Source organism: Protomyctophum parallelum (assembly GCF_964188405.1).
Source record: "Protomyctophum parallelum genome assembly, chromosome: 17".
Taxonomy (NCBI): domain Eukaryota; kingdom Metazoa; phylum Chordata; class Actinopteri; order Myctophiformes; family Myctophidae; genus Protomyctophum; species Protomyctophum parallelum.
Genome location: NC_139719.1, coordinates 44941309 through 44959629, shown reverse-complemented (window position 1 = coordinate 44959629; position 18321 = coordinate 44941309). Strand labels below are relative to the sequence as shown.

Genomic DNA, 18321 nt, shown 5'->3' with positions numbered 1-18321 from the left:
CAACACATCTCTACAGTCCTTTATTCGCTCGTTAAACACAATCATCGTCGTCGCGCAACGCCGACCGACCTTTCTAATCGAAACATAATAATGTTAGTATGGTACAAACTTTACAGAAAATTTAGATTAATAATTACATTATTTTTCTTAAAAAAGATAGTTTTTTTTTCTTCCCCCCCCTTCATTTCATTTCTACACTATTTACAAAGACAGCGTTGACCCGGTTGTTGGAACATTACAGACGCTGCTGGCTGGGAGGGAGGCCGGAGGGAGAGACACCTCAAGGCAGCGGTGAGGAGCGGAAAGGAACATGTCCAAGAACATCGCCATTGTCCTCCAACATGTTCTGGAGTTCGTCTCTGGTTGTCCCCCTCACAACCCCCCACCCCACCCCACCCCATCCCCCCCCCCCCCCCCCCCCATGCCCTCCTTCCCTCTCACCCCCCACCCCACCCCTCCCCCTTCCTTACCCCGCCGTTGGCGTAACCCTCCAGCCCGGCACGTCAAAAACCCGACACACATCAACCAAACAATGTGGTGTCAAAACCACATGGCCTCCAGACATCATGGAGGAACACTTCCATCCGTCAGCGGACAATGGTGGACTGGTGTTACAGAAGACAAGAGGTGTGTGTGTGTGTGTGTGTGTGTGTGTGTGTGTGTGTGTGTGTGTGTGTGTGTGTGTGTGTGTGTGTGTGTGTGTGTGTGTGTGTGTGTGTGTGTGTGTGTGTGTGTGTGTGTGTGTGTGTGTGTGTATAATGTACAGTATGTGTGTGTAGGGACAAGGGATTTTGTTTGTCTATAATATTAGCTAACAAGCTCTATGGAGGACGGACTGACAACATTTTAAAAACACCTTTTTCTCCTTCTTTGCGGTCTATGTTTGTATACCTTTCAATTTATATCCTCTGGCCCCCATGGGAGTGGGAGGGGGGGGATTGGCCCCCATGGGAGTGGGAGGGGGGGCCCCCATGGGAGTGGGAGGGGGGATTGCATAGCAACCACCATCCCCACTGAAGGCGTTTGTCCAACTGGCTGGTACCGGCTCCACTCCACTCGCTTGTCCTGGGTACCAGGTAGCCCTGGGTACCAGATACTAGTTCTGGGTACCAGATACTAGTCCTGTGTACCAGATACTAGCCCATGGTACCAGATATTAGTCCTGGGTACCAGATACTAGTCCTGGGTACCAGATACTAGCCCATGGTACCAGATATTAGTCCTGGGTACCAGATACTAGTCCTGGGTACCAGATACTAGTCCTGGGTACCAGATACTAGTCCTGGGTACCAGATACTAGCCCATGGTACCAGATATTAGTCCTGGGTACCAGATACTAGTCCTGGGTACCAGATACTAGTCCTGGGTACCAGATACTAGTCCTGTGTACCAGATACTAGCCCATGGTACCAGATATTAGTCCTGGGTACCAGATACTAGCAGATAACAGGAACCCCTCAGTCATTGTGACGTCGGTTCAAAACCCTCATTGTAGAGCGCTAACAGACAACGGTGAATTCTCTATAGAGTATATTTCACCTGTACCTAAAACGTCGTCCACAGTTGATCCATATTGATTCGGTTTCCCTGCAGTGTTATCGTGCCACGTTTTCTGCATGGCCTCAGCTTATTGGACGCTGTATACCAACCAACACAGGCAGGCCTAGCAGGTATAACGGTATATAAACTATACTTTTGGAAGAACAAAAAAGGAAAAGGCGAGCAGAGTGGAGTGACAGTGAGCCGGCACCCTGCCGTGGAACAGAGCGCCACACGTATGTCCTCTCCTCACCCATGATTCATCTGACAATACAAAGGAAAACAAACATACATGATACATTGATTGTATGGTATCTACACATCACAGCTTTTGGTGTTAATTATGCTGATTTGTTGCCTTTCTTGGGAAATGTTTAATTCAGTTGAAATGAAACAAGTGTAACAAGCTAAACGGGAATGGAAAAAAAAGCACCCAATGGATTCTCCAGATTTTTCTTCTTTTTTTTCTCCTTTTTTTTGTCCTATACAGATGCACGCCATATTTACATAAGGAGTCCATTTTGGAAGATGTCACAGTCCACTGATAATCTGTGCATTACGGTCGTGATGTTTTTGTTCATGCTCCACAAAGCCAAATGTGTGCGTTTGTTTTATTGAGTAAAATATTAAAATGTTGGTACAAAAAAAAAAGAAAACACGCGTGTGTGTGTGTGTGTGTGTGTAAATCAATCTCACACTCCTCGGGGCGGGTGGACAGGCGGGCGGGGGTGGGGGGCTGTAGGGGGCGGGGTTTCAGTCTGTGTTAGGGGGCGGACATCGCTCAGCTTTCCGCCGCTGCCTCGCCGTCCGCCCCCTCGTCCACGGCGTTGCCTTTGCCCATGGACTTCATCTTGTCCATGATGTCGGTGAAGGTCTCCTTCACGGTCTTCTCCAGGATCCAGCCCTCGCTCTCGCTCTCGGGGTCCTCGGGGTTCTCCAGGGTGGACAGGGAGGTGTTGACGTACTGCAGGCCCACCGTCACGCCGCACTGGGGGGGACAACAACAGGGTTTTACAACTTAACCCTATTCAATGGAAACGGCTGCAATGTTTTACATTTACACATTCACACACCGATGGCAGAGGAAACCCTGCAGGGCACCAACCTGCACATCAGGGGGAAAATTAGGGGTTCAGAGTCAAAGGACACTTTGACACTAACTCTGGGCGAGCCCACAGGGATCGAACCGGAAACCTCACCCATCTGGCTGCTATATACCAGCCACTCTACCCTCGAGTCTCAGTCCCCCATTAAGATCTGTCAAGGACCCCAACATTATAATGACCCCCATCTCAAACTATTTTGTTCCAGGGACCCCCCCCCCCCCCCAGAAGCAAAGATTTGAAGAATATATATAAAGATTTGCACAAATGTTCACTATTTTCATAGTACGCATGACACTATCAATTGCTGCTTTTGTCTTTTATTCAAACAAATCACTGTGATGACTTCATAAAAACTCCTGCATTCAGAGCTTGTATACAAACTGTCTGACAGTCTTGTGTGAAACTGCAGTCAATGCAGTCTGATTGATTGATTGATTGATTTATTGATGAATGTATTAACAGATCAGAGAATTGAAATACATTTCAAGTATAACTCAAAACAAAACTGTGGACGACTCCATAAAGCATTACACTTGTTTACAAGAGGGTCCACCGCATCATGTTCAATTCATCATAACAATTAGAGACGTACAAATATACTCTTCTATATAGCTAAAAACAGGTAAAAAGGGAAACAAACAAACATAGAGCACCGAAGTCCTGACGTAACTCGCTCATCCCTTCGATTCCCCTGGTTCTAAAGTCCTGACGTAACTCGCTCATCCATTCGATTCCCCTGGTTCACGGAAGTAGTTTCTCTATGGAGAATAACATGGGGTGATCTTAATATCGTCTACTATAAGCGTTGTGGTCCAAAAATAAACAAGCTGTCTCTGCGTTATTGTCAGGGAGGTGTCTCTGTATCATTTGCAACAGTCAGTCACTCATATATGATACAGTCTGCTTCTAGCGAAAATCTAACTAATTCAGCAGCAGTAACATTAGCGTTTTCTCTCAGTCAGTTGATTCTTCATATCCATATGAGTGAAGCGGCCGGGGTGACATGTTTATTTTTCAAACACAGTTCTTATATGAAGCGATCTAAAAATCCTCCTATGGCGATTTCAATGCAACTAAAACAATACATGAACCTGGGGACTGACACCCTCTACTGAAAGTGACGTCAGACTTCGGTGCTCTATATACAGTGAGGGGGAAAGGGGCCAGTTTCAGATTGCTGCGATGGCATGTCCAGAGTGTGGTTGTCACCTACTGTACTTACTGTAGTAGATTAGCATCGCTGACACCACTATCAGACTAGAGACACTTACATAAGAGCCTTGTTAAGTCCTCTGACTCTGATAAGCTTTCCACTTTTAATCCGGGCAAATTATTATTTCCATATGGGGCATAATTAACATCCAGCCTGCGATACGAGTCGCCCCTCAGAACACTGTCTGTCACGCAATACAATACATTACATCACCACTTCGTACGTTGTTCAAGTACGTTGTTCAAGTACGTTGTAAGTGTTGATTGTTTGAAGTGGTCGGTTGCTAAAACCACCACTTAAAGCCGACATACGAAAAGAAGATCCACAACAAACTACTCACTGACAAGGTGTGAGCTTGTAACTCTGCTTTTTCCACTGAATGTTTGTCTATTCTTTGCCAGATGTTCATCCAATTCGGTCAAATCCTCGTCTGTTGTGAAATGCCCATGCTAGGGGTCAGGGGTCAGGGGTCGGTTTATTGTACTACGCAGACCACACGAGGGGGGGGATGGGGGGGGGGGGTAGTTAGTAAGAGAGAACGGGAGACAGATTACTTTCTCTGAAGTCCAACAAATCAAATCAATATCAAATCAAATCAGACATGATCGAGAGTCTGGGGTGAGAGCTGAAGGGATAAGAAATGTCATGTGGTCGTTAATAAAGTTAACTCTTATTGGTCGTTAATAAAGTTAACTCTTATTCCTACATCAGTCTATGAAGGTCAGTTTAACCTCAGCCTACAGTATATTAAACTAAGTTAAATCTTATTCCATTTCCTACATCAGTCTATGAAGGTCAGTTGAACCTCAGTCTACAGTATATTAAACTAAGTTAACTCTTATTCCTGCATCAGTCTATGAAGGTCAGTTTAACCTCAGCCTACAGTATATTAAACTAAGTTAACTCTTATTCCTACATCAGTCTATGAAGGTCAGTTTAACCTCAGCCTACAGTATATTAAACTAAGTTAAATCTTATTCCTACATCAGTCTATGAAGGTCAGATTAACCTCAGCCTACAGTATATTAAACTAAGTTAAATCTTATTCCATTTCCTACATCAGTCTATGAAGGTCAGTTGAACCTCAGCCTACTGTATATTAAACTAAGTTAACTCTACCTACAGTATATTAAACTAAGTTAAATCTTATTCCATTTCCTACATCAGTCTATGAAGGTCAGATGAACCTCAGTCTACAGTATATTAAACTAAGTTAACTCTTATTCCTACATCAGTCTATGAAGGTCAGATTAACCTCAGCCTACAGTATATTAAACTAAGTTAAATCTTATTCCATTTCCTACATCAGTCTATGAAGGTCAGTTGAACCTCAGCCTACTGTATATTAAACTAAGTTAAATCTTATTCCTACATCAGTCTATGAAGGTCAGATTAACCTCAGCCTACAGTATATTAAACTAAGTTAAATCTTATTCCATTTCCTACATCAGTCTATGAAGGTCAGTTGAACCTCAGCCTACTGTATATTAAACTAAGTTAACTCTACCTACAGTATATTAAACTAAGTTAAATCTTATTCCATTTCCTACATCAGTCTATGAAGGTCAGATGAACCTCAGCCTACAGTATATTAAACTAAGTTAACTATTATTCCTACATCAGTCTATGAAGGTCAGTTGAACCTCAGCCTGTGGGATCCAAGTCAACAAACTAGTATACTGGCATGTTCTTTAACCATAACAAACAATGTCAAGTCAATGTTGGTGGTCAGAACAGGCTGAAAAACATGACCAAATATGGAGTCACACATACAGTACATAGATACGTCATACAGTAGAACATACATGACTGATGTCACAGACTTCCCCAAATATGGATTTCTATCAGTGAAACGTTCTTGTGTGGTCGTGCTTGGTTTCAGTGATGTAATAATAAAACCCATTGAACCCATTGTAGTCCATGACGACATATTGATGACGTCAATTAAGTTTCAATGTCACATTTCGCCCAGCATTCCCAACCTTCTCAGAGCATGTTTGTTTTTTATGATCAATAAATCAAATGGTGTTCCGGCTTGCCAGAACTAACATACAGTATAGTTAGCTAAAGTTCCCATTAATCCATATCGGTGGTAACTACATTTTAGGTTATAAAGAAAAAATCACACCTGTGTAAAGTGAGGGGCATCTGGTAATGTTGAAATGTAGCATCATTTTGAGCTTTAGAAGCCTGCACATAGGCCCTTATTTATTTATTTTAGCAGTGTTCACCCAATTTCCGGTGTACACCGCGTTGATAAATAAGGGCCATAATGTGGCAGATTCACTTTCATTCATTGCAGATTCACTGCCAGTATAATATAGTTACCAGACAAGAAAACACTATCTACGTTACGATACATGAATGTATGTTATTGTAGAAAACACTGTATACGTTACGTTGTTTTCATTGTCTTGATAGTTAGTGTGCCACGTCAACATTATGTTGAATTGTGACACCGCCATTCTTTTTTTTTTTTTTTTTAAGATATTTTTTTGCGGCTTACGCCTTTTATTGATTTTTTAAGGGACAGACAGTAGGCTGACAGGAAACGGGAGAGAGATGGGGGGATGACATGCGGTAAAGGCCGTGTCGGGTTCGGGAGTCGAACCCGCGGCACACCGCGACTGGATCACCAGTCCGGTGCCCAGACCGTTACGCTACGGCCTGGGCCGACACCGCCATTCTTGTCCATAAATATAACAACATTAATTTCTTCTTCCTGACAATTTTCCTTCACATCAGGACATCGTAACGATCATTATTAATAATAACCCACCTATCTCCCAGACTCCTTCCCCAGTCACAGTTCAGTTTGAATGAATGTAGAATTGTGCAGGATTTGCATGCATTTGAGAGAGCTTAATTTAATGTTATTTTGAAAAGAAAAATCCTCTCTCACTGTAACAATGTTGGCACCCTGAGGTGCCTAAGGTTGCCTATCCCTGCCCTTAACAAACGTGCATAGATTTGGCTGCCAAATTAAGTGATTTCAAAATGCCATGCATTGGAGGTGCCAGCGCCCCTGAAAAAGTATCACATGTCTTAAATTCATGTCTTGAATTAATGTTTTATTATCATTCAAATCTGCCATTGTTTAGGGGCCCATGTGCAATGTCCTCAAGCCCCTGCATGGAAAAAAACATGTTTGCCTTTGGCAGAGTGAGTCTTTAAATAAACACTCATTTGACAGTGTGTGTGTGTGTGTGTGTGTGTGTGTGAGTGCACACGTGTGTGTGCGTACAGTACATGTCACATGTGCATGTCTCTCTATACCTCCCGTATGGTGACCAGCAGCATCAGAGCTGTGTGTGTGTGTGTGTGTGTGTGTGTGTGTGTGTGTGCGTGTACCTCCAGTAAGGTGATCAGCAGCATCATGGCTCCGATGGTGTTGTACATGCCTCCGTAGTGTGTGTGTGTGTGTGTGTGTGTGTGTGTGTGTGTGTGTGTGTGTGTGTGTGTGTGTGTGTGTGTGTGTGTGTGTGTGTGTGTGTGTGTGTGTGTGTGTGTGTGTGTGTGTGTGTGTGTGTGTGTGTGTGTGTGTATACCTCCAGTAAGGTGATCAGCAGCATCATGGCTCCGATGGTGTTGTACATGCCTCCGTAGTGTGTGTGTGTGTGTGTGTGTGTGTGTGTGTGTGTGTGTGTGTGTGTGTGTGTGTGTGTGTGTGTGTGTGTGTGTGTGTGTGTGTGTGTGTGTGTACCTCCAGTAAGGTGATCAGCAGCATCATGGCTCCGATGGTGTTGTACATGCCTCCGTAGTGTGTGTGTGTGTGTGTGTGTGTGTGTGTGTGTGTGTGTGTGTGTGTGTGTGTGTGTGTGTGTGTGTGTGTGTGTGTGTGTGTGTGTGTGTGTGTGTGTGTGTGTGTGTGTGTGTGTGTGTGTATACCTCCAGTAAGGTGATCAGCAGCATCATGGCTCCGATGGTGTTGTACATCCCTCCGTAGTAGGAGCTCAGCGCCTCGCTGCAGCCCCTCTTCCACACGTTGAGCTCCTCGGTGTAGTGGTCGTAGGAGTAGTGGGCCGTGTTGTTGGTCATCTGGCTGCTGATGCAGGGCCGCGGGGAGGACGGGTTACAGCAGGAGAACGGGACGCCGTCCATCAGGTACTGGCCGTCAACGTTGCTGGTGATGCGACTGGAAGAACCGGGACACAGGGCACAGAATGAACCGGGACACAGGGCACAGAATGAACCGGGACACAGGGCACAGAATGAACCGGGACACAGGGCACAGAATGAACCGGGACACAGGGCACAGAATGAACCGGGACACAGGGCACAGAATGAACCGGGACACAGGGCACAGAATGAACCGGGACACAGGGCACAGAATGAACCGGGACACAGGGCACAGAATGAACCGGGACACAGGGCACAGAATGAACCGGGACACAGGGCACAGAATGAACCGGGACACGGGGCACAGAATGAACACTAAAGTATTAGCGTTCCTGAGGAGCAGCGACTGTGTGCTCTTTGTGACCTGCCGGACACACACTGGTCAGATGAACCCATTCTGACCTGAGATCAGATTCTAAAAAATGTCAGTCGTTCTTCGATTTTTCAAAAATAGCAGACCTACAAGCTCGTATCGCGCCACTCGGTGGAGCGATATGAGCTTGTAGGTCTGCTATTTTTCAATAGCTAAAGCACGACATGATGCCAACACCAAAATGGGTGCCCGGTCAGAATGGGTTAAGAAACGTTTTATTTGAAAAAACATCAGGATAAGAACCCCAGATCTGTTTTGGATGTCTGAGTGTTTTATGTTAAATTTGGTTGTTCATTAATGAAGTTTTTGTTTTTGGAAGATTTATAGAGAAGGCATGGATGGCAGTTATACGTTGGAGAACGATGTATCCATGAGTAACTGTTCTATGTGTGTATTATGTATTATTATATATGTACAGTTTTGTGAGTGTCTTGTAAGCCCGTGCGGGCTGGGCATCTTATGATATAGGACACTTTAATAAAAACTCTATCTATCTATCTATCTATCTATCTATCTATTAGCACATTTTCTCCCTTTCTGTGTGGAGTTTGCATGTTCTTGTCATAGTCTATAGTCTCCCTGTGGATATGAGTCCAGTCTTATAGTGAGCAGGTTGATTGTGGAAAGTGTTCACAGGTTTGCATTGTGAGCGTGGCCCTGCTGGGCTGATGGGGATGGAGTGGGAACAGGTGTGTGACAATGACTGAGAGTAGGAATGGAGAGTGGGAGTGGCTGACAGGAAAACATGGTCTGTAGACCAATGACAGTTCTCCGTTGTGACCCCTGGCCTAGACCAGAGGTTCCCGACCATGCGGTGGTCCCTGAGCCCCTCTCTGGTGGAACACAGAGGAGTCACCCAAAACAAGGACAAAAGAGAATGAAATATTTATATTAACTATAGTTAGGCTGTCCAGTCGTACAGAAATGAGCATATGACGGCACACCTATAGCTGTTAATTAATTAATAGAAGATTTGACATTAGAGACATCATCGTGCTGATTTGTGAATAGACAGAGTTTTTTGTCAGAGCAGCAGCAGCATTGGCTTAGGAATGAAAAAACAAAAAGGGGCAGGTATTACGCTCCTGTATTTTAACATCAGTTATTATGGTGGTACTTGGAGAGTCAGATATTTTCTGAGGTGATACTTCAGTATAAAAAGGTTGGGAACCAATGCTCTAGAGTCTACAGCAGAGTTTTGTTTGTGAGGGTATACCTACCCTAGGGTCTAGAGTCTAGACCCTAGGGTAGGTACCCTCACACAAAAAACATGCAGTAATCCTGGTCTCTAAACTGCCTCCCCCTGGCCAGCCGGGACGCCTGATGGAGGGGGAAAGGAACTGGTTGGAATAACGTGTTTCTTTCCACACGCTATACACGTCCTACCGGCGAAACTCTCCCGTCGGGTGAAAAGAAGCGGGTTATTGGACTCCTCATGCATTGAAGGAAGCATGAGCTCAGTTCAGGGCTCTCCCCAGGTTGGCAGAGGGAGAGTAAAGCATGCAAGGCACCAACCTACTCATCAGGTTTCAGGGTCTTATTGCTCAAGGACATGTCGACACGCAGCCAGGAAGGAGTGGCCGGGGCTCGAACCAGGAACCTTTATGATTCCACCTCCTCCTGACCCATGACCCCTGACCCCTGACCCATGGTTCAGGTTAAGGTGGACTGAGTATGGGCTAAAAATGTCCATAACCCTACTTAAAGCATCCCTATTCTCTGCCTGAACTTTGAAATTCAAAAGCATGATGTTTAAAACCTGTATTATAGTGTTAAGTTCGGTTACGTTTCTTAGAATAGAAATCTTGGAACAGCCTTCATACAGCACACACACACACACACACACACACACACACACACACACACACACACACACACACACACACACACACACACACACACACACACACACACACACACACACACACACACACACACACCAGTTGCCAGTTCAAACCCTGTGGGCTCCCCCAGAGTTAGTGTCGAAGTGTCCTTGAGCAAAGACACTGAACCCCTAGTTGCTCCTGATGTGCTGGTTGGTGCTTTGCATGGTTTCCTCTGCCATCGGTGTGTGGAGACTGTAATGCACAATCTCTGTAAAGTGCCTTGGATAAAGGCGCTATATAAATTAACCATTTACCAATTTGTCTTCTCTCAATATCCATTGTCTGATCATGAAATGTATACAACCCTTTGTGAGTGTGCTGACATTCAGTACTGTATGTGCATACTGGTGTGTGTTAAGAGTTTGAGGAGAGGATCTTAGATTTGAATGACTAATACACCTGTATTTAACCTGTAAAAAGGCAACAAAAAAGTAGTAGTATTAAAAAAAGACATGTGAGAGCTTCAACACTGTCTGGAGTATGGACACATACAGTGTTGAACACAACGTTTTCAACACAAAGTTTTCAAGCAAAGGCATGTGTTATTATGTGGTGTATTGTCCGACACAAGCTAACATATTTACTGTAGATTCATTCCCCTTGCAGCATGAGCACCTGTGTGGGTGTGAATGTTTGTATTGCACACAGAGTCATTTTAGTCATTTAGTGGAACCAACAATGTTTTCTTCTTCTTTCATTGCAGTGCAAAGCAGGTCAGAGTGGCTTATTATTGCATTGTCAGTAAGGGAGTCGTATCCCCTGCTTCTCAGTGGGAGATGAGGTGGAACACCTCAACACCTGAGAATAGTTACAACTACACCTACCATCAGACCTACCATCAGACCTAACAATAGACCTACCAATAGCTCTGGTCCATAGCCTTCTACTGCTTCATTCTGCCCTACAGTAAGGCTATGTGACTATCAGTATTAAATCTCAAATGGAAATCAGACCAGCCTCTCCTCTTTTGTGGAAATCTCACGAACGTTTGACCTACTCACCAAAACAAAGGCGGGTTGTGTCAATAGAAAGACTACTTTCCTTAGTGGACGCACTCCGAGCCCCCCACCACACGTATAAACGGTACTTTTTGGCCAAAAAGGGATTTAGTTTCCACCGGAAAAAAAATACTTTTAGTTACTCCGCTGCGCCCTCTACTGATATTGCCCAGAGAACTGCCTCATAGAGAATATTTTTCCTCTGGTGAAAAAAAATCCCTTTCTGGCCAAAAAGTACCGTTTATACGTGTAGTGGGGGGGGGGGGGGGGGGCTCAGAGTGCGTCCACTAAGGAAAGTAGTCTTTCTATTGACACAACCCGTCTTTTTATTGGTGAGTAGGTCAAACGTTCGTGAGATTTCCACAAAAGAGGAGAGGCTGGTCTGATTTCCATTTGAGATTTAATACTGATAGTCACATAGCCTTACTGCAGGGAAGAATGGAAGCAGTAGAAGGCTATGGACCAGAGCTAACCTACCAATAGACCTACCATCAGACCTAACAATGGACCTACCATCAGACCTACCATCAGAACAACCATCAGACCTACCATCAGACCTACCAATAGACCTACCAATAGACTTACCATCAGAACAACCATCAGACCTACCAATAGACCTACCATCAGACCTACCATCAGACCTACCATCAGACCTACTGTACCAATAGACCTACCATCAGATCGACCAATAGACCTACTGTACCAATAGACCTACCATCAGACCTACCATCAGACCTACCAATAGACCTACCATCAGACCTACCATCAGACCTACTGTACCAATAGACCTACCATCAGATCGACCAATAGACCTACTGTACCAATAGACCTACCATCAGACCTACATCATAGCCGTGTTGGTGGAGCCTGCGATCGAAATCACGTGATGGAAAGACGAGGGTACTGACTGAGCTACCTATAGTAAAGACGAGGGTACTGACTGAGCTAGCCTATAGTGTAAAGACGAGGGTACTGACTGAGCTAGCCTATAGTGTAAAGACGAGGGTACTGACTGAGCTAGCCTATAGTGTAAAGACGAGGGTACTGACTGAGCTAGCCTATAGTGTAAAGACGAGGGTACTGACTGAGCTAGCCTATAGTGTAAAGACGAGGGTACTGACTGAGCTAGCCTATAGTGCAGTGGTTTTTTCATGTCAAGTATCTCCAAATTGACACTAATTAGCCCGTGGACCCCCATTTGAAAAGACATGCCAGGGACCCCCATAAGAGAAGATTATTACAGCTCTAGCAGTGATTCTCAACCAATTTAATTTCAAGGACCCCTCAGTTTGACATGCATTAGTCTACGGACCCCCCATTTAATGGCATTTCTATCTCTGGGACCCCAATTTATATTGTAAAATCTAATTTAACTCTGAGAGTGTACAAATGGAACCAAATGGACCCGTTGGGGACCAAATGGACCCTAAGAAATGCAAACGCCACTCATCAAGGCTACATATTGAACATAAATAGATCACATGAAACCAGCTGTGACGTTGATATGTGCTGATGTCAGAGGCCGTTCTGAGACAGGGAGATGGTTTTGTTGTTAGTTAACATAAATCAATTTCTCTCTTCCACTTTCACTGGTCCTTTTTTTTTAAAGCCGCCTACAGACTGGGCTGTTGTAGTGCCTATAATCCCGATTAATTAATTAGATCAACATTAACGGCATCTCAGCCACTTAATCTCTATACTTCTCCATATGACAAATAATAATAATAATAATAATAATAATAATAGCAGATCTACAAGCTCACAATGTGTCGCATCGTCGCGAGCTTGTAGATCTGCAATTTCCATGAATTATTTTCACATTTTCTTTATTTTTGACTTTGACACATTCTGACCCATAACAGGGCTAACGTGGCCAACGATTGCCCAAATGGAAAACCAGTGCAAAGCGATCGTTCCCGTTGATACATTCCAGTTTAATTGTCATCCTTGTTGTAAAGTAAAGGCTCTGTGTTGACCAGGCAGTGACCAGGTGACCAGGCCTTGTTGTAAAGGCTCTGTGTTGACCAGTGAGTGACCAGGTGACCAGGCCTTGTTGTAAAGGCTCTGTGTTGACCAGGCAGTGACCAGGTGACCAGGCCTTGTTGTAAAGGCTCTGTGTTGACCAGTGAGTGACCAGGTGACCAGGCCTTGTTGTAAAGGCTCTGTGTTGACCAGTGAGTGACCAGGTGACCAGGCCTTGTTGTAAAGGCTCTGTGTTGACCAGTGAGTGACCAGGTGACCAGGCCTTGTTGTAAAGGCTCTGTGTTGACCAGAGAGTGACCAGGTGACCAGGCCTTGTTGTAAAGGCTCTGTGTTGACCAGTGAGTGACCAGGTGACCAGGCCTTGTTGTAACGGCTCTGTGTTGACCAGAGAGTGACCAGGTGACCAGGCCTTGTTGTAAAGGCTCTGTGTTGACCAGTGAGTGACCAGGTGACCAGGCCTTGTTGTAAAGGCTCTGTGTTGACCAGGCAGTGACCAGGTGACCAGGCCTTGTTGTAAAGGCTCTGTGTTGACCAGTGAGTGACCAGGTGACCAGGCCTTGTTGTAAAGGCTCTGTGTTGACCAGTGAGTGACCAGGTGACCAGGCCTTGTTGTAAAGGCTCTGTGTTGACCAGTGAGTGACCAGGTGACCAGGCCTTGTTGTAAAGGCTCTGTGTTGACCAGTGAGTGACCAGGTGACCAGGCCTTGTTGTAAAGGCTCTGTGTTGACCAGTGAGTGACCAGGTGACCAGGCCACTCTATTCCTAGCGCGGCTCGCTGACCTGCACTGATTGGAGCGGACAGTAACACCCGTGAAGGACGAAGGAGGATTAGCCTCGCTCTCTCTCTCTCCCAGGAGAGTGATCCCACTTAGGACAGTGAAAACTGTCTACTGTACAATAACTGCACGCCACGCCACGCCACGCAGGCCTGCAGCATCAGCATATTGAACGGCCGCCATAGATACATAGAACACTATAGCTCTGCTTCAGAAGCGCTCTAACAGAGCACTCGTGCAGGTGGTGGCGGGCTGCATTTATTAACTGCATGTAAATAACATCCAAGCCCCTACTGTATATCACTATCAATGCTTTCTTGGGTTATTACAGTATAATCCTCTTAGCAGACCTTACTTTCCTGTGCTTTCCCCCCCTGCAAAGTGCAAACTGTCAATAATGCTGTACTGTTTTTGTTTTTTTTACACATTTAAAAATACACCTATAGGTTCTATTTTATACTTTAGTCTGATTGAAAATAGCATAAAACGGCCGATCGACACGATCTCAAAGCTTGTAGAAGTACCAAGTGATGTAAAAGTATAAGTAAAATGTTGGAATAGACCTTTATACTTAATACTGTGGTATTGATGATACTATTGCTACCTGTGCTCCCTCTTCAGGCGAGTCGAGGCACTACACCTTGTGACCAAAGCTCCAAAACACTACAGTATATGTACAGAATTAACAGTAAGTAAAAGTGCATAGTAACCTCTTCTGCCCCCCCCCCCCCCCCCCTCCTCCCCCCCACCCTCCACCAAACTTCCTCTGACCTGATAATCCCTGTAATACGAGTACAGGATCCAATGCTTCCCCTGACCCTCGCTAACCCCAAATCCACTTATAGTGAACTCAGACTTTGCACACTTTGATACCCCTCGAGCATCTCTCTCCACCTACAGCCCACCCCCACCACCCCCACCACCCCCCCCCACCCCCCCCACCACCACCCCCACCACCCCCACCACCACCACCACCACCACCTCCAGCATAGCCATATAGTTGAGTTGGCCATGCAAGCCTCTGTGACTCGGCTCTGCAGTAAAGTTGAATGACGCAATACATCACAGTTGCTGCATTTAAGCTTCCCAACAACAACGCATAACTTAGAGCCCAATTATATACTGCACCAACGATTCGCCTGCATGCAACTCCTTGCAACTCCATGCAACTATATACTTGCAACCATTAATGCCCAATGGCAGTTGCAAGTTGACCTTACTTACAACTGTATCGTTGCAAGGAGTTGCGACTATAGTTGCATCGGAGCGGGTTTGACCTTAAAACTGTTTCGTTTGCAAGGACTACTTGGACGACGGGTTTGGGTTTGGTCTTTATAGAGACGTTGGTTGGGATCGGGTGCATTCTATTACAGTATTATCTTCTCACTCACTCTTTGACCTCCTTGGCGCTGAAGTCCAGGTAGCGGTTGCTCACCCACTGGATCTCGAACCAGTCGCGGTAGTTGATGTTGCCGCAGCAGCGGAACTCCATCTGCATCAGGTCCAGGGTCCTCTTCATGTAGCAGCGGCCCGGCGTGTCCGTGTCCTTGTAGTAGCGCATGCCGTTGCGCAGGCCCTCGGCCAGCGTGAACTGCAGCGGGATGCGCATCACGAAGCACAGGAAGGCCGTGACGAACAGCACGGCGTTGAAGCCGCAGCAGCCCACCAGGAAGGGCTTGATCATGGGCTGCCACTTGACGAACTTCTCCGGGTCCAGCGAGTCGTAGCAGATCTTGCCGCCGAAGGCGTTGACGCCGCACGCCACCAGGCCCACGCAGATCAGCAGGTTGGGCAGCAGGTGGCTCTCGCTGTTGTCCATGAGCTCCGAGCGCTTGCGCAGTTCGATCTTGCAGAACAGGCCCATGCTGAAGATGCCCACGCCGGCCATCACCGAGAACCAGTACATGAACCACACGAACTGGGCCAGCTTCACCCGCTTTTTCAGGTCGAACTTGACCTTCATCAAAGCCATCGTTCAAACCTTAGTCGAGGACGAGTCCTTCACCAAGTTAAGAAGAAGAAGAAAAGGAACACAAAAGCGAGATCTCCAACGTTCAGGCAGAGTTTATCCCTTTGCGTTGGATGAGCCGCTCCTGAATGCTAAATCCTGCTACACCTCGATTCACGGTCCTACAGGACAGTAGAGTCCTAATCCATTCCACAGAGAACGCTGAAAAGAGGAAGAAACTGACGGGGTGTCCCCAAAGAGCACAATGGTTATTTAAACTGACGGGGTGTCCCCAAAGAGCACAATGGTTATTTCTTCAAGTCCATAATCCTCATCCACATAATTCCAGAATGTAGCCAAAAACCAAAACTTTCACTGAGGGCTTACACCCGTTACACACAGGTGAAGCTAATTGTGATGTTCCTTCTCCTTGGCGAGATGGAGGAATGCTGTCGGACACTGGCGATTAAAGTGGAAGTTGCAGTACGTCACGTTAAGCCCCTGGTAAGTAGCAAGACCTGATCCCATTTACAAAAATCTCCCTCTGGCAGAGAAGATGAGCCTGATCGTAATCTGCTGCCAGGGCCCATAATTGGTTTGAGTGGTCATGTGGTCTACGCTCGCCATGATCGAAACATGCCAAGAAGAACAAGCAGGAGGCCTTGTAATGGTTAACAAAGAGAAGGTGGAGCTGATAATTGTGTTATTTATGTCCATACACAGACACACGGGTCCCTGGGTTCACCATAGCAGCATGTTTGTACTATAGAAGGTCCATTGACCCACTGACAGACAACACAGAGTTAGCCCTCAGCATAAAAACTGACCCCTCCCTCCCATGCAGCATGTCTGCACAAAGGATTATGGATTATTATCATCTTCTATCTTGTATACATGCACATACACAACAAACCTTATGGTTATTATTAAATATATTGGTGCATGCAGCATGGCACCTCATCATATAAACACAACACAAATACTATCTCCCATCATTTCAGATTATCGCCAGTTGTGCTACAATGAACTACAATATATAGTCAAAGTCAAAGTCGTACGATTAGTCACACACGTTACCGCAGTGAAATTTGTCCTCCGCATTTGACCCGTCTCTGACCCAGCGGTGAGACGTAATGTGCGCCGCGCTCAGAAATCATTTGATTAGTAGATTTGACCCCCCAATCCAACCCATTGATGCTGAGTGTCAAGCAGGGACTGACCCCCCATTCCAACCCATTGATGCTGAGTGCCAAGCAGGGACTGACCCCCCAATCCAACCCTTTGATGCTGAGTGCCAAGCAGGGACTGACCCCCCAATCCAACCCATTGATGCTGAGTGCCAAGCAGGGACTGACCCCCCAATCCAACCCTTTGATGCTGAGTGCCAAGCAGGGACTGACCCCCCAATCCAACCCTTTGATGCTGAGTGCCAAGCAGGGACTGACCCCCCAATCCAACCCTTTGATGCTGAGTTCCAAGCAGGGAGGCATTGGGTCCCATTTTTACAGTCTACCCGACCTCCCAGTTTCAGGGCAGACACTCTAACCACACGACCACTGTCTGGTTGGTATCTGGTAGGCTATAGTTATATAATCTGTGTCAGTTTAGAACAGCGCCCGGGATGGGCAACCACCAACATTTGCTCTGCCATGTGATCAGATTCAACTGAACTGATCAAAAACAACCAAATAACCATTATTGTTTGATGTGCATACAGTTTGTTTCCCCTCATATAATAATCTGAATTGATGTTACCTTTACTAATATTAAAATATTGACTCATTTCTTTGTGAGGTTACTTAATCTATTCAGCCTATAAAGACAAACGCAACGGGTTCCACTGTCTGGCAGCTGAAGGAAACCAGAGGGTGCCTGGACCCCACTTTAAGAACCACTGGGTTAGCTTTATATCCCCCGAAAGCTCTCAATGGTCTCGCCTTCCTACCTACATGACTGCCTGCCTAAATATGTCCCAAACCGCCCCCTAAGGTCTTCCACTGCTGGCCTGCTCGCTTTGCCTAAAAAAATGGCAACTAAAACTAAAAAACACGGGGAAGCAGCTTTTTGCATCTACGGGCCGTCGGCATGGAACAAGCTCCCACTGTACCTTCGACAGGCAGCCTCTGTAGACATTTTTAAAGCTCAGCTCAAGACCCACTTCTACAACATTGCCTTTAATTGATCTTTTATTTTTTTGTTATTCATGTCCTCACTGTATTGCATTACTGCTTGTTTTTTAATGTCGTTGCTTTTCTTTTATTCTCCATTGTTCTGTAAAGCACTTTGAGCTGCATTTCATGTCATGAAAGGTACTATACAAATAAAGTTTTATTATTATTATCATTATTATTATTATTACTGCCCCCAGTGTTTGGGGAGA

General features: G+C 45.6%; 1 protein-coding gene across 1 annotated transcript; it reads right to left on the bottom strand.

The window, feature by feature from the left end:
- Positions 1-2320: 2320 nt before the first annotated feature.
- On the bottom strand, positions 2321-15965 carry prph2a (peripherin 2a (retinal degeneration, slow); the record flags this gene model as incomplete). Its single annotated transcript, XM_083787659.1, has 3 exons — positions 2321-2527; positions 7747-7993; positions 15385-15965. The coding sequence occupies 3 exons, from the start codon at positions 15963-15965 to the stop codon at positions 2321-2323; spliced, it is 1035 nt and encodes a 344-aa protein (XP_083643785.1).
- Between the last annotated feature and the right edge of the window lie 2356 nt (positions 15966-18321).